The 23250-nt window shown below is 39.2% G+C and overlaps 1 protein-coding gene across 1 annotated transcript in view; it reads left to right on the top strand.

Annotated features, from left to right (window-relative positions):
• Positions 1-8127: 8127 nt before the first annotated feature.
• Mnat1 (MNAT1 component of CDK activating kinase) overlaps positions 8128-23250 on the top strand; it is a 131546-nt gene continuing 116423 nt past the window's right edge. The window contains exon 1 of the mRNA XM_076922021.1: positions 8128-8304. Coding sequence (XP_076778136.1) covers positions 8216-8304 — 89 coding nt within the window. The 5' untranslated portion in view covers positions 8128-8215. The remainder of the gene's footprint in view (positions 8305-23250) is intronic.

Genomic DNA, 23250 nt, shown 5'->3' with positions numbered 1-23250 from the left:
CACGTGTGTGGAGGTCAGAGGCAGCTCTTGAGAGTTGGTTCTCTGATTGTGATTTTCTTCTTCCTCTTTGTTGGTGTTCAGGTGGTCAGGCTTACCAGCCCAGTAGCTCCCCTTCTCTCCCTCCTTTCCTCTTCCTTTCTTTTCTTTTAAACAACCATATCCTAATGAGATGAAATTGTAAGTGACATCTTTGGCAGATTTAAAATTGATAATCATAGTCAATACTTTATGTGTCTCCTCCTTTGAAAACATCCAGATAGCTATCAAGTTCAGGATAATATTTGAGTTTAAAACTTCCTTGCCTTTTTTTTTTTTAATTTTCTTGCACTTAAAAATATACTTTTATTTTAGGATAATTTTGGTTTACTGATAAATCACAAAAAATAGTAAAGAGAGTTCCTACTTAACCTTTACATACTTGTCCCTAATCCTGACATCTTATATCGGTACATTTGTATGCGCTGATAACATTGGCTTATTATGCACCATAATTAATTCATTATAGCTTTATTATTTGGAGTTCATTTGTTTTCTAGTACTTTCTGTTTCTCAGTCCAATCTGGGTGGCCATTCTGTATTTGGTTCTTTGAATTTTATTTATCAGAGCAAAGTAAGTAAAGCACCGGTGAAGCGGGCATGATTTCGTGGAAGAGATACGTATTTCAAGCTCAGCTATCTAGACTTGGGCTCAGTCCTAGCTGTGCCGATAACTTAAGTATAAAAAAGTAGAAAAGATTACTGTAAAGATTAAGTAAGTCATTCCAAAAAGAACTTAATACATAATTAATCTTCTGCAAAAAAATTTTTTATCTTCCTATTGATAATGCGAAGAAGGAGGCTTTTCAGTTTTCTATACCTAATTTAAATTCCTTTGCCCAGGTTAGAGAGTCATAAGAGTTACCTTTAAAATTACTATCAATCAAGTACAGTGTATGACTTAGAAAAGAACATAATTAGCTTTTGATTATTGTCTCTGTATATTGTCTGTAGTGTACTACGTCTGTCAGGTTCTATGTAAGCACCAGTGGCTCTGTCAGGTCTGTAATAGTGCATCTGTGGAAGCAATGGATCATGGGGGCTGGAGGATTCAATTCCTAGGAGATTTACGAAGTCCTGCTACAGACTGGAATTTTGTGAACTTATACACCAGTGACAGAAGGTGTTTCTAGGACCAGAAATCTTAGTCTTCCGGTGCTTGGGCAGGGTGAAATTCAGAGCATGCCCTGCCATAATTCATAGTAGATTCAAACATGGTCAGTGACATTGGAGTGGAACTGTATTTTGTATGGAGTTTCTCTTGGAGCACAGGTTACACCCAATGGTGTTTGAAATTGCTTCTGTTTTGTTCCTCCACCATGTTGGGAATATTGAATCTGCTGGGCCGGCTCGCAGTGTCATGCTGTGCTGTGATCTGAAAGAGTGGAGGCTGAGATGGTGTGATGGAAAGAGCAGGAGGAAAACCAGATCCTTGTTTCTAAAAGCAAGCAGATCTTTTCTCCATCTTAGTGTCTTGGAGAAAATCTGGTTCAGGACAACATCAGTTACGTTGGGGTTCATGTGATTTTTTTTCTTTTTACCAAGAAGGCAGATTTCTTTTTCTTCTTTCCTTCCTTTCTCTTTCTTTTCCTTTTTCTTTTTGAGATAGTGTTTATCCATGTTCTGGAACAAACTCTGTAGACCAGGCTGTCCTTGAACTTATACAAATCTGCCTTCCATTCTCTCCCAAGTGCTGGGATTAAAGGTATGACACCCCTGCCTGGCTTCAGATTTCTTTAAAATTAAAACTATGTTGTTATTATTAGTATCAACTATTGTTATTGTGGGTCAGTATATATATGTGCTACAGATCATGTGTGAGAATCAAAGAATATTTTTGTGGAATCAGTTAGCAGTTCTCTCTGTCTACTTATACATGGGTCCCATCATCAGGCTTTACCCGAATTTGGAGCTATTTCTCTAGCCCTAGAACGGGAATTTCCATTTCCAAGTTGACTCTGGCTGTCTGAAGATAACTGGCCTCTTGGTAGGCTCTTTCTCTCTCAGGGAGTTAATGTAGGCTGGTCCTCCACTGTTACTTAATGAAGGTGGTTGCGATGTAGTGAGCACTTCTGAAGGAGCATTCACTTCTCAATCATTCTCTGAGTCCTGCCCAAGCATAAAGCATTGCCTTAGGAACAGAAGGACGGAAGGAGGAATCTACTGAGTCTTGGTCTCTCTAGGAGGTTGAGTTCTCATTGGGGAGAGAAGACATATTTACAAATGAACACAGTCTAGGGTAAGAGCATGGTAAGGATGAGGAGACTCATTTAAAGAGTGGTGGGAAGTAGGGCGTGGGCTTCGAGCTGAGTCTTTGAAGGCTGAGAATTTTGAGAGGACAGTGGCTCCTCATAGGCAAAGGGAACAGAGTGGCAAGTGCATGGAGCCATGATTATTTGATGTTTTTCTGAAAGTAAACAAGTAATTCAATATGGAACAGAGGTTTTATATAAGTGGGTAGCTGGAGAGTGGTTAGAAGAGCATTCTCATCGACGTAGGAGGACTGATCCAGAATCATAGGCCAGTCTGGGTCACTTAGCAAGAGCTGGCTTCAAGAAAATCAAACTTGTAAATGTTTAGCGTGCTGTCATGTGTAGTTTTTTATGTATACCATCATGGCCAATGCCAATTGGTCTAGAATGAGTACTTTCCCAAATCAAAACAATCAGAATCCCTTTTTTAAAGGTTTCCTATTTGTGCTAGAAAAATCAAGACTTGTATACATGCTCATACGCTCTTGGTGATCAAGTTATCTGCCTTTGTAGTAGATCAACAGGAAGAAGGTAAAGAGTGACCCTTGACTCACATAGGCAACAGTACAGAGAAGAAATACAGACAGAAAAATGACTGATTGCAAGGTTTTAGTGCTCTCCTATATTTTTGTGATGGTATAGATTTCCCTAGAAGCCCTAAACACATTGAATTAGCTTAAGCAAAAGAATTACTTGCTGAATTACTTACTGAATTATGATGGTACTGTTACTTTTCTCATTACTCTGACAAGACATCTGGCACAAATAACTTAGGAGAGGAAGGTTTTGTTGTTGGCTTTTATTTATTTGTTTGTTTATTAATTTTTTTTTTTTGGCTCATGGTTGTAGAGGGTTCAGTCCATGATCAATTGGCTATATGTCTCTGGACCTGGAACGAGACAGTCCATAATGCTGCCCCCTCACACCCCCCAGTGATCCACTTCCCTCAACTTGGCTTTACCACCTAAAGTTTCCAGAAGCTCTCAAAATAGCTCTATCAGCTAGGGACTAAGCATCACGTGAGCTTTCCGTGTGTGTGTGTGTGTGTGTGTGTGTGTGTGTGTGTGTGTGTGTGTGTATGGTATTTTATATTCAAACACTAATGCTAATAGATACCAAACAATGTGACAGTCAGGAACAGAGCTGGTAGACTAAGACCTGCTGTTCTATTTGACTTACCTCTGCCTTTTCTATTTAGCTTTCAAAGGGGCTTTCCGCAGAAGTTAAGCTCCAAGGCTCTCAATAGTTCCCAGTTAATTTTGTCATCCTCATCAAAACCAAAGAGACTCTGATACTTGCTGCCAATTTGAAACACTCCAAGGCGATTCTCTAATTAGTTAAGTGTTTTAAGTCAACCTTTCCTTTTGAGGACCTGCATTCTACTGGATGGGCCCATTACACTGTTCGGCAGGGACTTCTTTTTTTCCTTAAGAATTGGGGAGAGATGTTATCTCTAGCAAAGGGACAAAGTAGCAGGTTCTGCCCCTTCCGAAAAGGAAAGCCTGATAAGTCTATAGCCCTAGGGCAGGGAGGAAAGTTTACATTTAAAAAACACTGCCCTGGGAGGTAGATTTGTTGCTAGTTTGGATCAGCAGATTTAGCAAGAGCAAGAATGTAGTTAATTGAAGGCAGGAAGCTTGATAGATTTTTTTTTTTTTCTAACACAGATGGCGTTTACACTTGAATCAGAAGTCTGGTACTCTCAATACTTTTTCCTCTAGGTTTTATCAGTGATGATGGTTTACATTTCAGAGCTTCTGGTTTGTACAAGGTAGTGCTGTGAGTCCACTAGGTAAGCCCAAATTATAAATTTTCTTCCGCCTCCCCCCCCGGTCCCCCCCCCCCCCCCATCATCTTTGTTTTTCTGTGAAAATGTTTCTCTGCGTAGCCCTGGCTATCCTGGAACCCACACTGTAGGCCAGGCTGGCCTCGAACTCAGAGATCTGCCTGCCTCTGCTTCCTGAGTGAGTGCTGGGATTAAAGGTATGCACCTTTATAATGTGTGAAAGAAACAGAGGTTAGGGCTAAAAAAAAATTAGGCTCAAGTACAGTTATCTGCTTTGAAAGAAAATCATGCTTCTCCTATCAGTACACTGTTTCTTTTAGATGTTACTGGCAATATTATTACTATGAACGAGAGTTAAAAGGTATAGTGTTAAGCATTTGCATTCAGACTGTACAAGTATTATTTTAATTTGTTATTGGGAAAACCAATGCTTGAATCGTTGTGTACGTAGTAAGTAGCGACACCATTATTTCTACCCAGTTTTCTTAGTGCTGTGGCTCAGATGTATAAACAATATTTTCTAGCTCTTGGAGCTCAGTATCTGACAGAGTTTCAGGCCAGTCGTCCTCACTGGGCTTCTCCTGTCATCACTGGCTTCTCCAATAGCAGTTGCCTGCATGTAAGAACATGGGAGAGTTTCTAGCAGTTTCCTCCTGCACGTTTTTTAGTGTTTTTTTTTTTTTTTTCCTCTCTTTGATCTTAAGGCTCGAGGGAAAAGAAGAGCAATTCATTTTAAAGTGTGGTTAGGAGTTTTCTTTTTCAAAGACAGTTCTGGCGTTAACCGGCAATACTGGAAGCTGAGTGGATGGCATCTGAGCATAGTATTGACTAAATTGTCTCCCTGTCTTTCTTTCTTGGCTCATGGAACACACTTATTCACCAGAAGCTTTCTCCTCTTTTAAAACATAAAGACCCTAAAGTTACCTTTATTTTTGTAGAGTTTCACATTTAGTGATAAGTTTACTAAGGCCTTTAAAAACCAGCAAGCGCAACATGACAGGCCTCTAGGTCAGCACAGCTTTTTATGTTTCTTACTTCAAATTGTTTATAAAGTGAGTCACTGATGCTTATATACTGGTGTCAAGTCTTGAGCCATCATGGCCTGCTTCCCCTGGAATGCAATATGTAGCTACTTGTCCTGTTTCCCCCCCCCCCCCCATAACATATGGAGACCCTTAACTAGGGATGTCTACTCTGTCTAGTTTCTAAGAGAAGGTGGGGTTGTTTCCTTTATGTTTTTATTGAAGGGAAAAAATTCTGTGGCGAGGTAAAGTGACTGAGAATGGATACAGCTGTATTCAAGTCATGGGATAATTTGGAAAAACTTGATTGAGACAAGTATGGTGCCTCACACTTGGGATCCCAGCACACTGGATACTGAGACAGGAGGACTCTACTGCCATGAGTTAGAGGTCAGCCTGGACTACACAGTGAGTTCCGGGCCAGTGTGAGAGCCTGGAACAAAAAGAAAAACCAACCCATAAAACAGGAGCGATCACATAGTCCATTACATATTATATCACATACATTATTAGCTGAGGAACCATTGGTATCTGATAACTTCTAGGAAAGGAAGGCTCACTTCTCTTACATGTAGTTATCACTATCTATTCCAGGGTAAGCCCCAAACCTAAGACTAGTTGGCCAACACAAACTGACCTGGATGGGAGGGTGCATAAAGAGAGAGACAATAGAGAGAGAAAGAGAAGAGAGACAGACAGACAGACAGAGAGAGAACATGATGTTGGGCGGGTAGGAAGGCAGAGGCTGAGGGTGGACCTAGTAGTTGTGGAAGAGAGTTGAATATGATCAAAATAAATTGTGTGGGATTCTCAAGTAAGTAATAAAATAATATTAAAACAAAATAGGACCGGTGACATGGTATAGCAAGTAAAGGCACCTGTCACCAAGCCTAATGATCTGAGTTCATCTGCAGAACTCACACGGAAGACGCAGAGAACTAAGTCCTGTAGTTTGTCCTCTGACCACCACAGTCGGGCGGCTGCACACGATCATGCACATACAATACTTATAATAAAAATCTTAAAAAACAAATCACAACTCATACAAGCAAGCAAACAAAACCCAAACAACCTGTCTACAAGTTTACTTCAGACAGAATTTCAGTTAGATGGAGGTAATTGCAAGAAATGCTTGGTATTTAAAAATGTCCATATTTCACTGTTATTTGATAGCCATTTTATGAATTCACTTAGTCTTCAAAGTCTTTGTTAAGTATCAATAAATCTTTAGCTCAGAGAAGTCTCTCTCTCTCTCTCTCTCTCTCTCTCTCTCTCTCTCTCTCTCTCTCTCTTTTGGTTTTTCGAGACAGGGTTTCTCTGTGTAGCCCTGGCTGTCCTGGAACTCACTTTGTAGACCAGGCTGGCCTCGAACTCAGAAATCCACCTGCCTCTGCCTCCCAAGTGCTGGGATTAAAGACGTGTGCCACCACTGCCCGGCTAGAAGTGTCCCTTATAATAAGAATAGTTAATTATCTACTAGAGCTTTTTATGATGTCTGTCTAGCTGGGCGTGGTGGCACATACCTTTGATCCCAGCACTTGGGAGGCAGAAGCAGGCAGATCTCAGTGAGTTTGAGGCTGGCCTGTTCTACAAAGCAAGCCCATGACAGCCAGAACTACACAGAGAAATGCTGTCACCCTGTCTTGAAAAACAAAACAAAGAAACAAAAAAGACTTCTGACTTCTTGTTAATACAATAAATGTGACATACTATTCCCAGAGTCAGTGTCTCAGATTTTTGGGATTGTTGAAATAAAGTTGTGTGTCTTTTTCTTTCTTTCTTTTATTTATTTTTCTTTTTCTTTTTTTTAAATTTGTTTTTGGAGACAAGGTTTCTATGTGTGTAACCCTGGCTGTCCTGGAACTTGCTCTGTAGACCAGACTGGCTCAAACTCAGAGATCCACCTGTCTCTGCCTCCTGAATGCTGGGATTCAAGGTATGCACCACCACTGCCCTGCTTGAATTACTTTACAAAATAACCTTTTATTTAATATTTTGGAAACTAAATGAGGTATTTTATTGGGGGTAAGACATATGAGAGAGCCGGGCTGTGGTGGCGCCTGCCTTTAATCCCAGAACTTGGGAGGCAGAGGCAGGCGGATTTCTGAGTTCGAGGCCAGCCTGGTCTACAGAGTGAGTTCCAGGACAGCCAGAGCTATACAGAGATACCCTGTCTCGAAAAACCAAAAAAAAAAAAAAAAAAAAAAAAAAAAAAAAAAAAAAAAAAAAAAAAAAAAAAAAAAAAAAAAAAAAAAAAAAAAAAAAAAAAAAAAAAAAAAAAAAAAAAAAAAAAAAAAAACATATGAGAGTTAGGTTGTGCAATTCAGATCGCCTGGCAGTCTTGAGGGAAAGGCTTTAGTGGAGAAACAGGTGCTAGATATTATTTATAGAAGTATTCTAACATTTAGTAAGAATTTGTACTGTGGGTACAAAGAATAGCATTTAGATAACTTTTATGAACTTAAACAATTACTTTGTCTTGTTTTCTTTTGGAGACAGAGTCTCCTTAGGTAGCACAAGCTGTACAGAATTCAGTATGTAGCCTAGATCCAACTCATGGCTGTTTCCTGCTTCAGTCTCCCAAGTGCTGGTATTATAGGTGTGAGCCACTACACTTAGCATTATCCTAATATTTATATGTGTGAATCAAATTATTTTCTGATTACACAAGTATGAGGACGTATACAGTGCAGACTGTCCAACTTTCTAAAAGAGAATACTGGTTTGTGTTATTTATTGACTTTACGCCAGCATAAATCTTTGAAATCATGTGGACGTTTCCAAACAAAACAAGAATTTATCTTCCTAATATGATATGGTTCCTTGTAAAATGTAATTAGGCAAGAGATGTATAACTTTAAAGCATCCGTACTCTCATTCTAAGATACTGGGCTGTTTCACCTAAGGTTATGATGGAATTGTAGCGGCTGGAACGGAGAACTCGCTCCCGGAACGTTTGTGTTGCAGCGCCTGGCTTCCAGCCGGTACTCTTTCGCGAAGGACCATTCCGGCCAAGTGCCTGTTGGTAAGAACCTAGTTGACGTCTGGTCTAGGGGTTCTTGTAGGTGGCAGTGACTGAAGCCGACGTTGGGGGAAAAACCCAAAGCTGAGGAGTCGCCATGGACGATCAGGGCTGTCCCAGGTGTAAGACCACCAAATACCGGAACCCTTCTTTGAAGCTGATGGTGAACGTGTGCGGACACACTCTGTGAGTCTGGCGACGGTGGATTCCTGGGGTGGGAGGACAGCCCTGGGAGATGCTAGGAGGCCGCTTGGGGGGAATAAAGGGTGTGGCTAGTTTAAGCAATGGGGGCGGGGAATGCAAAAAGAGACCGCCGTGTCTTAAAAGGTCTGTAGCAGCTTGCCGCGAGTTTCTCCGGCCTACTTTGAAATTAGAATTTTGATTGTGGCAAGCAGAAGTTTGGCAGGTTGACCCTCATCTACCTTTCAGCCAGTGAAAATCTCGAATGTTTCCAGTCCATGTGTTGTTAGCTAGACTACAGACATGTCTGGCTGAAAGCGTGAGGTATTGGAGTCTTTAATTTCTTAAGAAATGTTTTTTTTTTTTATTGAAAAGAGAAGTGAAAACTTACTTTGGGTGTATACTATCGCTATTGATTGAGTGAACTAGTTGGAAAGCCTTTTGTGTATGTATACGTGTCCTGATGAATTATGTTAGACTTAAAATCATGTAAAGGAAGAAAATACAGACTCTAGGCAGTTATTTTGTCGATAGGTAATAGTTGGCTTTTATTGGGTGCACATTGGTTCCAGGCAGTGTAGTGTCTTACCATGAACCATCTCATGAGAAGCTTATGCAGGTATCATTTCCTCATCACCTCAGGATTGTGGGTCTTAAGAGTATGGGTCTCATCGGGCAGTGGTGGCACACGTCTTTAAATCCAGCACTTGGGAAGCAGATGCAGGAGGACTTCTGAGTTCGAGGCCAGCCTGGTCTACAGAGTGAGTTCCAGGACAACCAGGGCTACAGAGAGAAACCCTGTCTCAGAAAAACCAAAAAAAAAAAAAAAAAAACCCAACAACAACCCAAAAAAACAACCCCCCCCCCCCCCCCCACCACACCCCACCCCCCCAAAAAACCCATTAAGAGTATGGATCCCAGGAACCAGCTTTAGGAAGTTTTGCTTGCTCAGTGGTGGAAGGAGGGAGAGTGATTTTGTGTATTTTGAAGTATAAATGCATAATTTTGGTCAAAGTGTTTATCAGAAGTAGTTTAAGTAAAAGGTAGTCTGAGACTAGAAGTACTGTAAAGTTGTGAGCACAATATTCCCATGGTTCCAATCTTAACAGAAGGTAAAGGAAAATTACAATGTGGTAGACAAGATCTTCAGGCATAAATTGCACAATGAACTGTATGTATAATTGCCATAATGGGATTATTAATTTCCTTAATTGGTCTCTTTTCCTAATTAACCTTTATTTTGCTTTAGACAGCATAACTGTGATTGAATGGTTTAAGATTAAAAATCCAGTAAAGGTAGTCAACCGGAATGCATGAACAATGGCAATGAGGGAATACTGTTGGTATATAATTAGGTACTTGTTAAGACTGGGCCTCAAGTGTTAGTCCAGGCTGGCCCTGAACTTTAGATTCCTCTGCCTAAAAGTGTTGGGGAATTTCAGGTGTGTACTGCCATGACTAGCAGACTGTTTTAGGTTTTTAGAGACGTTTTGTGCAATATCTGTGTCACTCTTTTTTTGCTCTGAAAAAAATATACACAACGTATTGAGATCATATTCACCTTCATCCCCACTCTGTTCTCCTTCCATTCCCTTTGAACTTCATCTCAAATTCTCCACCAGTGGCTGCACCATTGGAAAATATTCTCCCTCACCCTGTCTGTCTGTGATAGAATGTTGAAGGGCAGATGCTTATCGTTGTGGTATGCACTGGATGGCTGTTTAATGGCACCCCCTCTCATCTCTGGCTTTTAGCATTCTTTTTGCCAACTCCAAAGGCCCCTCCCCCTGCCCCGTGTGTGTGTGTGTGTGTGTGTGTGTGTGTGTGTGTGTGTGTGTGTGTGTGTGTCTGTGTGTCTGTGTGTGTGTGTGTCTGTGTGTGTGTCTGTGTCTCTGTCTGTGATATAGCTGTCCCATTTCTTTTGTAGTAGATTATTGTAGTGATGGGCTTGTCCTGCCTAAGAGTCTGAATTTTTTGCTTACTGAATAGTCTTTTTGGCTTTGGCTACTGTATTTCTTTGTCCTCTGTGTTAAATCAAAATGATTAGGTATATTGAGTTTTATCATATTTACATTTCCTTAATATATTTGTTGGTGAGAATAATTAGTAAGTGGTGTGTATTTAAGTAACATATAGTAATATGCAAATTAGGAAACAGCATCCTGTTTGGGCAGAAAAATTTGGAGAAAGCACTCATCCTTGAGGGTTGCTTGAAAACTTGTGGGCGTCCTCCATAAGTCTCTCTGGTTAAGGGGTAGGCTGCACTGTGACTTTCAGCCACATGAACTTCTCCACACTTACTCTCTTCCTATTTAGTAAAGCAAAACTGATGTACCTTTTAAAGACTTGTTGGTTAAGCGTATGGATGTTTGCATGTGCCACCAGAGGCTAGAAGAGGACACTGCATCTCCTGGGACTGCGGTTATAGATGGTTGTGAGTTGCCTTGTGAATGGTAGAAATTGAACTGGAGTTCTCCAGAACAGTGGCGAGTGTTCTTAATCTCTGAGCTTATTAATCTCCAGGTCTTTTTTTTTTTTTTTTTTTTTTTAGAATTTATTTATTTATTTTGTGTAAGTACACTGTAGCTGTCTTCAGATACCCATATGAAGGCATCAGATCTCATTATGGATGGTTGTGAGCCACCATGTGGTTGCTGGGATTTGAACTCATGACCTCTGGAAGAGCAGTCAGTGCTCTTAACCACTAAGCCATCTCACCAGCCCTAATCTCCAGGTCTTATTATCACTCTTTTTGTTTTTTTATTTTTTTGAGAAAATGGACATAGCCTAGGTTGACCTAGAATGTGTCTTGTGATCTAGGCAAACCTTAAATTTTTGATGTTCCTGCCTTAGTTTCAGTGTGTGCTTACGCCTGTGAGTGTGGGCATATGCATGAAGGCCAAAGGGAGATGCTCTGTGTCTTACTGTATTACTTTCTGCATTATTCCTTTGAGACAGAATTTCTGGTTAAACCTGGCACTAGCATCTGTCTCTCATAGTGCTGGGGTTACTGGTGCTTGAGACCATGCCCAGCTTTCTTATGTAGATACAACTATCTGGGTTCAGGTTTTCTGCTTGCATAGCAAGCGTTCTCATCCACTGAGCTGCCACTCCAGTACCCCTCTCCCCACTTTTTTCCCTTTTCTTTTTTTGAGACAGAATTTTGCTTTGTAACTCAAGTTGGCCTTGAACTAGTTAAGTAGCCTAGGCTGTCTGGGAGGGAACCTTGGTATCAGAGAGTTTCATAGGGTTTTTGTCTTTATTGACACCTTTTAGTACTTCTGTTCTAGAAAGTTTTATTATCAAATTTGTGCCCCAACATTCAAACATATAACAGGAATTTGTATGTTAAACCTTAAGGATTATTTGTTAAGATGCAAATTTTATTCTGTAAGAGCCAGAAATGATAGCATATTAATTGCCTAGTGCTTTATAAATATAAACAGAAATAGAATTAGTTTTCTCATAACTTTTTAAAAAGAGGGCATGAGGTATATCTCACAAATATTATGATAGCTCTCTTGACTCTCATAGATTGGCCATTTAATGTGTAAATTTAGTGAAAATTTGTCATTCACTATGAGGTATAGTTCAAGTAAATTTAAAAATCAATTTACCGTTACCTATGAAAAGATATTGCCAATATTCTAAATGAAAAATCAATTTTTTTTGGCCAGTAGTATAGTCAACTTGAGTTTAATCCCTGGGACCTGCTTAGTGGGAGGAGAAAACCCAGCTCCTCAAGTTGTCGTCTCATGTCAGAGACACTCTATGTAATAAAAAATGGTTTGTTGGGTTAAGTTTTAGGAGTCTGTCAGTTTGCTTCCTAATTTACTTAGCACATAGAACCTGAGACACTGTACAGAATGAGAGTAATTCAGTGAGAATTGAGTCTGGATATAGTAGCAGTTTGGTTCATGTTTTTAATGTGTTAAGTCTACTTTCAAAGACAAAAAAAGCAAGGCTCAACAATGATTTATTAGTTATTGCTCTTTAGTAATAAGGCTCAACAATGATTTATTAGTTATTGCTCTTTAGTAATTGATATTTTTGCAATTTCCCTTTTACATTCAATAAAATTTCAAGTCGTTGATTCCCAGACTTGTCTCATACTAAAGAATCATCTGGTATGTCTATTTAATTTTCTTTTTGTTTGTTTTGGTTTTTCGAGACAGGGTTTCTCTGTGTAGTCCTGGCTGACCTGGAACTCACTCTGTAGACCAGGCTGGCCTCGAACTCAGAAATCCGCCTGCCTCTGCCTCCCAAGTGCTGGGATCAAAGGCGTGCACCACCACTGCCCAGCTCGGGATGTCTATTTAAAATACAAACTTCAAGGCCCTATTAATAATTTTATTTGGGTTGGGGTAAGACTTTATCTTATTCCCATATCTTATCCTTATAAGTACTGTATATTACTTATCTAGGTGAACCTTATGCTCAGTTTTGAAACGATAATGGGGTAGTCATATAACAAAGAATGCGGCAGAAATGGTATCTGCCCTTCTTCACTTGTTTTTAGCTCTTTTGAGTGACTCAGAAGAAATTAGTTTGTATTTTTACAAGGGAGAAAAGGAGAATCTAGTTATAAAATTTGTAATTTACATATGAAAGTGGTCTTATGTTATTCTTTTAAATAATCTACTTCTTAAAAAGAACTATTTGTTAAAAAAATAAAATAAAACAAGGAACAGAAACTTGCCAGGTGTGGTGCATGCCTTTAACCCAAGCACTTGGGAGACAGAGACAGAAACAGACTATTTTTATGAATATTTTTATTTTTGCATACAGGATATCTCTGTAGACTTGGCTTGTATCTCTCTCTCTCTCTCTCTCTCTCTCTCTCTCTCTCTCTCTCTATATATATATATATATATATATACATATATAGATAGATATAGATATATCTATATCTATCTATATCTATCTATCTATCTATCTATCTATCTATCTATCTATCTATCTATCTATCTAGAGTTCTGGACTAGCCAGGACTACATAGTGAGATCCAAGGAGGTAGAAGAGGAAGAGAAGGGGGATAAGGGGGAGGAGAGGAGAAGAAGAGAAGAGGAGGAGCAGAAGGAGGAAACAAAAACTTGAAATATGCAACAAGGGCCTTTGGTTAGTGGATCCATCTTAAACTGATGAGAGACAGCACCAAGGGAACAAAGTGTTTGGTTGGCTTTAAATGCATCAATGATGTGTAGTTCAGCACTGAAGAGGGAAGAACCTCTTAGGAAAGTGAGATCTGGCTCTCAGGCTAGTCAGGAGATATGCACAAAGTGCAGGTTACAAAGTGCTGTTTATTTTATTAACGGAATTGATGGGAAGTTGGAAGACATGCTAACTAGAAATTGGAAGGCTCTTATTAATCTTGCTTGTATTCCACATCCACCCTACTTGTCCAACTTACAGGGGAAAAAAAGCCTATTCCATTCTTTTTGTGTATGCAATTGTTAGGAATTATTCAATTAAATTTTTATCATGTTTGCTAAATATAATTCTACAAAGGTTGCATTTTGTAACTTTCTTTGTATTAAATGAAAATACTATATTATCAAATTAAGTTTCATTTACTTGAAACAATGATCTCTTTACATTCTATTTTTCAGGATGCTAGTTAAAGGAAAGACTGCTAAAACTTTAAATACTCAGTGATTTTGTGGCCCATTGCTGTGTTTACTACATCTTTATCTTTAGCCTGTGGTATATCAACAGTGTCAGTACTTATTTTGTAATTATAATTAGATGACAGGAAGGGTAAGTGAATTTTATTACTTATGGGAGGAAATAATTTCAGTACATTCTTATATTTCATTTTCATATTGTCTATCAGGAGCTATAATTTGTGTACATGTATTATATATGCACAAATATGTGTATGATTTCTCTACAAATAGAAAAGGAGATAGGAAGTTTGATGAGCCTCGGGAGAAATGCTTTGGAGTGTTAGTTGTATTCTTTTATTTAACTAAATTGAAACGTGTAAAAAACAAGAATTTTGAGATGAAGGCAAATGATTATATATCTCCCTTTTTTGAGCACAAATATGATAGTGGTTATATCATTGAAAATTAATGAGGGCTCCATCAATATGGTGCAGTTTCTCTGCATCATGGATTCATATATATTTAATGATCCTGCTATTCCAGGTAACTGAAGCAAACTGCATCTGACACTAACTCTGATCTATTTGTAAACAACTCATTCCATTAAAGTATAAAGGCCTTGAAATCTACCAGTATTAAATATAGCTTCTTCCTAAATAAAATCCTATAGTGTTTACTTTGTTGCCATAACTAAGTTGTTTTTAAACAAACAAGGCTTAAGTTTTAGTGTTCTTTCAGATGTTGCCCAAAATGTCATTTTTAATTGATATTTTAAAAGTGATTAGTGGGGTTGTGGAGATGGCTCAGTGGTTAAGAGCACTCTCTGCTCTTCCAGAGGACCTGGGTTCAATTCCTAGCACCCACATGACAGCTGACAACTGTCACCAATAAAGTAAAACATTTTAAAAAACATTAAAAAATGATGATGGTGTTAGTAAATTCAGGTTCACTATCTGTAGTTACCTTTTGCCGAGTTAATAGCAAAGGGGGATTCTTGTGCAGTAACTGCTCTTACATGCTGAGCCATCTTCCCAGCCCAATAAAACAATATTTTTAAAAACTAATGTATTATATTTGTTGAGTCATGGTCTCATGTATGGCAGTTTAGCCCTGAACTCACTGAGAAGCTAAAGGTGACCTTGAACTTATACTTGTTTTGCTGCTATCTCAAGTGCTGAGATTGCAGGAATGTACCACAACAAGGTTCAGTCTACCTTGTGCTGAGGGGTTTGTGCAAACACTTATCAACTGACCTGCATCCCAAGGCCAGCAGGGTGGCATGTGCTGTAATCTCAGCACTGGCGGATAACAGATTGTAGACCATCCTGGATTTCACAGCAAGACTTTGTCTCAAAAAGAAAAAGAAAATTGTTTAATGCAATTTAAATATATTTTAAAGATTTAAAATATATGCTGAAATAGATGTTTGTTTCTGTTTTATTCAGATTATGAATGTCTTGTTCATATTCCAGGCACTCATTAATGTTTAATTCCTTTGGAAGTTAATTGCAAAAAGAAATCTATGTAATGTGCTGCTATTAAATGTAAAATTATACACTTCATATTAGGAGTCCTGTGGATGACAACAACCATGAGGGGGTGAATTTAGTGTTTCTAACTTTTCCTTGGAAAATACATTGTGTTTCTTGCTTGTTTCATGTGTTTTAGATTTAGATTATTTGAAAAGAGAATGGAGAAAACTAAAACATATATTATGTGAGGAAATCATTGAAAACATGTGGCCCAAGAGAATCGATACTATACTATTTCATGAAAGAGTCCCAAGGATAGAGAAGCTCCAGAGGTTTTGTTTTCCTTCTAGGCCGTGAAGCCCGGCTGGGTATGCTAAGCACCTGCTGTGCCACTGTAAATGTAGCCTCTCAAGCTTGTTTCTCTTACAAGGCATTTGGCCTGACACATGGTAGCTAGTGTTCTTTGGGCACATAATATACTATGTATTATGATTATTATGTAAAGTGGTGCTGTCAGTCTTAAGTGTTATAGAATGTTTGATGTTTGCAGTAATAGAAATTTCAAATCATTGAGGACTATTGGTTATCTCATGTTAACTACAGATAGCAATTTCCGTGCTTGAAATATCTTTGTGTATTGTGAATATAAAAGATACATTTCCTTCTTACTTCTTTCCTTTCCCTCTCTCCTCTTTCTCCCTCTCCTTCACTCCTGTATTTCATTCCTTGCTTGCTTCTCTTCTCTCCTCTCCTCTTCCTCTTCCTCTTCCTCCCTCCCTCCCTCCCTCCCTCCCTCCCTCTCCATATTTGTAGCCTGGGCTGGCCTGGGATTCGCTATGTCTTGAATTTGAAGTTGTTTTCCTGCCTCAGCCTCTTGAGTGCACTACCACACTTGAATTTTCTTTTCCTTCTTATTGTGATGGGGAACAAACTTGGAGCCTCCAACATGCAACGCAAAGGAGCTGTCATTGAGCCACACCACCAACCCCATGTTTCTTTCCAGTCTCTTCCTCTTACCTCCCTTCTCCTTTCCTCCCTCTTCTCTTTCCCTCTTTTCCTTCTTCCCCTGTCTTTCCTCCCTCCTTCCTTCCATTCCTCTCTCCCTCCCTTCCTTCTCCTTTCTTCCCTTTTCTCTTTTCCTCTTTTCCTCCCTCCCTCCCTCCCTCTCTCCCTCCCTTTCTTCAGCAGGTTCTTGCTGTGTAGTCTCAGTCTGGAACTTGTTACCATTTCACTTCAGCTTTCTATGTATGAGGTTACAGGTACCCATCACAGCGCCTGCCTTCAATAGGGTATATTTTTAGAAATGGGTGTATATTTATAGTTTTGGTTTTTTCCTTTTCTCAATTTTATTAAGATATAATCAAAAGCACATATTTGAAGTACATAGTTTTAAAATGAACATTTATGAAACTATTATGATCTGTGTCTAGCAGGGTATGGTGGTACATGCCTTTAATCCCAGCAACTTGTAGGTAGAGGAAAGTGCTGAGTTCAAGACCAGACTGGTCTGCATGGGTCACCCAGAGCTATGTAGTGAGAACCTACCTTAAAAAAAAAAAAAAAAAGAAAGAAAGAAAAAAAAAGAGAAAGAAAATCCTATATCCTTCTTGTCTGCATTCTTCCCTCTACCCCCATCCCTAGGTAACAACTGGTTTGTTTTCTTCCATAGTAGATTATGACCTTATAAAAATTATACTAAGAACACATCACAGTCTGAACTCGTTGTGTATGTTGCTTTGTGTAGCAGCAGCTGGTTCCTCGCACTGCAGACTGGCATTTCATCACATACCACTTTATGTACCATACTTCATTTATCCACTTGCCAGTTGATGGATGTTCGGCACGCTTCTGATTGTCTATGTCAAGGGTTTCTCTGAACTTTTTTTTTTTTTTTAAGAAGCTTCTGTGTTTTTTTTTTTTTTTTTTTTTTTCCTCTTGGGTGAGTACCTAGGAGACTGGCTAGGTTATGTAGTATGCATGTTTAATTTTTAAAGATTTTATAGTTTTGGATTTTTTTGTAGTGTATTATGACTTAAGTTTTATATATCTTGTAAGGCTAAAGGATTTTCTCTTCTGCAAGAATATCTAGTTGACTTAGCACCATCTATTGAAATGATTCTTGTTTTTCCATTAGTTTGTTTAAATATTTTAAAAAGCAATTAACAGTGCAGTGTGGTGCTACAAGTCTGGAATCCCAGCTCTAGGGAGACAGGCAGGAGGATCACAAGTTCCAGGTCAGATAGCCTGGGCTACACAATGAGTCTCAGGCCAGCCTGGGCTGTATACTTAAGGAGAATCTTTTTTCAGAAAGAAACAAATTAAAAGGAAAAACAATTAGTCAAATGTGGGTGTGTTTCTGAGTCCAGTTCTTACTGATTTATGTGCAGCTTTGCAGTATTCACAAAGTGTGCTGAGTACCAAAATGTCTTAATAAATCTTGCAATCAGGCACTGATTCCTTTATTCTTTTATTTTTTTTTATTACAAACATTTCTTTGATTATTCTATGACCTTATCCCTTTTATTGTACAAATTTCTTTGATTATTCTATGCCCTTAGAATTTGCATATAAATTTTGAACCACTTGGTAACCTAAAAAAAAAAAAACTTGCTAGAGTATTGATTGCAATTGCATTAAATTTGGGGAAAACTGCCATTTAAAAATGACTGGATGTACTAATCTGTGAATGTGGTAATACCTTCTCAGTTATTTAGGTCTTTACTTTCAGACAGCAATGGTCGGTAGTTTCCAATGTAGTGGTGTTACCTATCTTTTATTACATTTTTTTCCCTAGGTATTTTTTGGTTTTACTGCTTTTTTTTTCTTTCTAGATATTTGCTACTAATATAATAAATCAGCTTTTCTTTTCTTTAATTATTTTTTTTTTTTTTTTTTTTTTTTTTTTTTTTGGTTTTTTGAGACAGGGTTTCTCTGTGTAGCCCCAGCTGTCCTGGAACTCACTCCATAGACCAGGCTGGCCTTGAACTCAGAAATCTGCCTGCCTCTGCCTCCCAAGTGCTGGGATTAAAGGCGTGTGCCACCACTGCCTGGCAGAACTCAGCTTTTCTATACTAATTTTATATGCTACAGTCTTGCTAACATTCATTCTGGCAGTTGGCTTGTAGATTTCCTTAGGATTTTCAGTATAAAGCAATCATACCATTTGTAAATATGACAGGTTTTTGTTTATTCATTTCAAAGTATATTTAGTTAGGATTTTTTTTTTTTTCTATGAGTGGGGGTTGAGATAGGATTTCGTATCCTAGGCTGGCCTCAGATTTTCTGCGCAGTTGAGGGAAACTTTTATTGAGGGAACTTTTTTATTCTCTTGCCTCCATCTTCCATGGTTGGGATTGATGGTGTGTGCCAGCATGCAGGCTATTGTTTAGTATTTATGTGAGCTACAGCCTCCAGCTTAGTGCTGAGTATGGGTGGTAAGAACGGACATCACCTTGTTCCTTATCTTTGGGGTGGGGATGAAATGAATCTTTGACTGTTTAGCATGATGTTAGTTGCCTGTGTGATATTAGCAGGCCTGGGAAGATCTGCACATGCTTTCTTTCCACTGAGTGCCTGCCTTGTGGTAGGACTGCTTCCCACAGGCTAAGTCCCCAACATGGAAACAACTGTCTTCAGATTTTCCTTAGATTTATTTATTTTGTGTGCATAAATGTTTTGCCTGCATATGTGTGCATCATGCCCATGCCTGTGGGTGGTTGCAAGCCAACATGTGGGTGTTAGGAACTGAATCTGGGTCCTATGAAAGAACAGCAAGTACTTTAAATGGCTAAGACATCTTTCCAGCCCTGAAACTCTGTTTTAAAAATCTACTCTTGAGCTGAACAGTGGTGGTCCATGCCTTTAATTCCAGCACTCAGGAGGCAGAGGCAAAGGCAAAGGCAGTCTGATCTCTGTGAGTTCAATGTCAGCCTGGTCTACAGATGGAGTTCCAGGATAGCTGGGACTACACAGAGAAACCCTGTCTTGAAAAACAAACAGAAAAACATAACGTGGGAAGTAATAGAGGAAGACACCTGAAGTAACTTCTGGCCTACACACATATATGTACATAAATGAATACGTGTATATATACAGGGAAACACAGGGAACAGCTCTGTTCAATCGCCCTCTAAACAGAGAGTGGGGGTGGGGGAGGAGGGAAGGAGGGGGCCGAGGAGGGGCAGGTGAAGACACAGGAAAAGTTATATCCAAAAAGCTTAAAATAGAATTTCTTCAGTTTGGAATATTCTGCTTGGTAATTTCTCATGCTTTTGGAACATACTGTGTTGTATATGAAATTGTGAACTTTTACACCGTATAGCTCAAAAAGGGAATTGCTAAAGAGATTGGATGCTCAGAAGTTATACCCAGAGGTTTCTTTAAATTATATTCTTATATTTCAAAGCGTCTTAAAGATTGTTTACCGATAGGGCTCATGGCTCTGTATATTCTAGACTTTCTCAGAGAATCTTCACTGATTGGCTACACATTATGTGTTAATCAAGACTGGGTTTACAGTGTTGCCTTAGGACCAGGCACAATGTATTCTCGCCTATGGAGTTGCTATCACCCTGAGAGAGGCACGTTGCAGGAGGAGAACCTTACTGGTTTTGAGGTTTTCTAGTTCTTGAGAAAAAGGACAGAATAACCCAGGCCAGAGGCTGCCTTGTTTTATTCCGTTCTCTTCTTAGGCAGCAAAGACTTAATAGAACTGTGGCTGGACTAGAAGTCAGGCCAATTGGGAACATCTAAGAAATAAAAAAGGGGAGGTGTGCAGAGTGAGTGTGTTCCTCAGGAATGAGCATCCTGAATGATGTTCACGATAAGAGCAGAGTCCTGTCAAGGATCAACCTCCCTCCCTCCCTCCCTCCCTCCCTCCCTCCCTCCCTCCCTCCCTTCAGGCTCCAGTGGCTGAACTTGCTCCCCACAGAGACCCCATGCTGAGACTTGCTGACCCTCTGGGCTCCCTTCCTATCAGAGCTCACCATCCACTCTACCCCAGCTTCTCTCTAGATGTGTCTGTCCTTTCATTGTCTACTGCCCAAGTCAGATCAGCCCCAAAGCCCTGCAGGTGACTTCAGTGTATGCCTATAATCCAACACTTGACAGGCTGAGGCAGGAAGATTTTGAAGATTAGTAAGTAGGTCATGGGTCTGGATGATGCTGCCACGCCTGATGACTGTGATTGCTGGAACCCACTTGTTGGTAGAAGTGAGCCTCAAGTTGTCCTATTATATTCATAGGTGCTGAGGCATGTGTGTGTGTGTGTGTGTGTGTATATATATATATATATATATATATATATATATATATATATATATACACAGAGTACACACATACATAAATATACACACAGAGTACACACATACACACATGCACTCATACATGCATGTTTACATCAAATGAATATGAACACATATATACACACATGCGCTCATGCATGGGTGTTTATACTAAATGAGTGTAGAGGCTATATAAATAGCTCGGTGGTTAAGAGCACCTGCTTCTCTCACAGAGGACCCAGGTTCAGTTCCTAGCACCTGTTAGGGTGCCTTGCAACTGCCTGTAACTGCCTCCAGGGAGTCTGAAGTCCTCTGACCTTCTTAGGCCTCTACACTCAGGTGCAGATACCCTACATAGATACATGCACATAATTTAAAAATAAAAATACATTTTTAAAAAATGTGAAAAAATAAAAAAATACTAACAGGCTGGCCAGAGCTATACAGAAAGATTACGCCTGGAAAAAATGCATATAAAATCTCTACGTCTGTTTTGACAGCAAATTCTGAACAAACTGGGTTGTGTTTTGTATTTGGTGATAATGATAACATGTGCCTGCAGTTAAGTAGTTCTCTCTTCAGTTTAGATTTGACCTTTTAAAAAAAACAAACTTAATGTTTTCTTTTTTGTTCTCTCCCTCATTTAATTTTTTGTGTCTGTGTGGTATATACTTATGTTTCTAGACTTTCTTCTCTGTGTTTAGCTTGAGTATGGAGCTCCAGACATTAAACAGTGATCCCTGTGCAAAATCAAAAAACCAAAACCCAAAAAAACCCAAAAAAAACCCATGAACCACCACCTCTAGATTCAATAGGAGTTTTAAAACTAAATATAATTCCAGATTTTGTAATATGTTAGTGCATTTTTCTTTTCTCAATAAGCATGCACACACATATACAAGCAGAACATTAGACATTTGTTAATGGTCAGTTGAGATATAACCTTGAAATGTGTTATCTGGTAAACTTATGCTGCATTCTGAGTCTTTATTTTAAAGATAGGCTTTTGTTTCATTGCTCAGGTTGGGCTTACATTCACACCAGTCCTCCCATCCCAGTGTCCTGAGTGCTAGGATTACAGATGTACATCACCATGTCTAGCTTACATTACATTTTGGAAATATTTTTAATATAGTACTTTTAAGTTTTTAAACTCAACAACAGCTGTAAATCGTGTGTTTTATGACAAGATTTTAATTTCTAGAGTATCACTCAGCTTACACCTAGATTTTATCATGAAAATGTAGGAGACAAAATACAGTTTGGTTTTAGTTAATCTGATTGTCTCTTGGTATCTATAGGGAGTTGGTTTTAGGACCCTTGGCATGTCAAATCTGAATACAGTAGCATAATAGTTGTTTATGATTTATGTATCTTTTTCTCTGGGTAAATTATGCTACCTAATACAGTGTAAGCAATATGTAAATTGTTATGTTATCTAGGGGATAATGACGAGAAAAAGTAGTCTATACATGTTCAGGACAGGTGTGATGCCCCCGCCCCCCATTCATATCCAAAGTTGGTTGAGTGTGTGAATGAAGAAGCTGTGGATAGCGAGGGCCAGCAGCACTTTGAAAATGTCTACACGGGAGACAGCAATCTTAGAAATGCTGGTGCTGAGTTCTAGAGTGTCTTTTTTTACTCTTCATCCTAGAATATGAAGATTTAAGAAACAGAGGACCAGGATATAGAGAGTGGAAAAAGCTGTTAATATGTTTTAAAGTGGAAATCTCTGGTTTCTCTGGAGCCTAGTTGTGTCGTGTGATGTTTTTCTAGAAACTGTTTTTTGAGAGGATGTTTTTCTGAGAACAGGCAAGTGGTGTTTTTCTAGAAGCTACCTGGAAAAAGGGCATGTGATTTTGCTAGAGTGGACACTTGAGAGAACACATGATGTTTCGAAAGGGTATAAATAAAACCCAGTAAGACTGTGCACACTGCTGTGGCATTGGTTTGCCTTGTGTTTGCTGATATTGTTTGTCATGACTTCCTAGAGAGAAACTCACCAAAGAACTTGTGCTATTTCAGCAGCTTCTTGCTGCTTCTGCAGCCTCTGGCCCATTGGCAGATCCTCTCGGTTTCTTCTCACACTGCCCTTGCTGATTCGTGAATGGTGTTTGCAAGTGGATTGAGTTCCCGATGATGGTTCCTGTGAACTGAACTGCTGTTATCCTGACAGTACAGATTGGAATCACCCCAAGAACGATTTCTAAACAGATCCACATCCCTCTTTGCTCTAATAACCTTTCATTTCCACCACCTCTGGTGGGTATCAGGGTCTAGGGAGGTTAAAGTGTTTAAGAACCCTTACTAATGTAGGTTTTGGAAAATCTAAGCCTATAAAGTTTCCTGGCTTCTTGGTTTTCTTCTGTTTCTTGTCAATCCTGGTGCCTAACTTCAAATGTCCTTTCATTTGGCACTTTCTGTGTGCTAGAACTTGATGCTGCAGAGGTGAACAAAGAGATAGTCTTTCCCTGAGGTATTATTGATAGGGAAGGGAGAGATGCCATGCTTGTGGAGTGCTGCTGGGGTCATCTGTGGATTGTCCTTTAAGTAACGGGAGAGCAAAGCATTTAAGTCATTATCAAACATGGT

This window comes from Arvicanthis niloticus, chromosome 23, assembly GCF_011762505.2.
Source record: "Arvicanthis niloticus isolate mArvNil1 chromosome 23, mArvNil1.pat.X, whole genome shotgun sequence".
NCBI classification, from domain to species: Eukaryota; Metazoa; Chordata; class Mammalia; order Rodentia; family Muridae; genus Arvicanthis; species Arvicanthis niloticus.
Note: the sequence above shows the minus strand (reverse complement) of the source record. Positions and strands in the feature narration are given on the sequence as shown.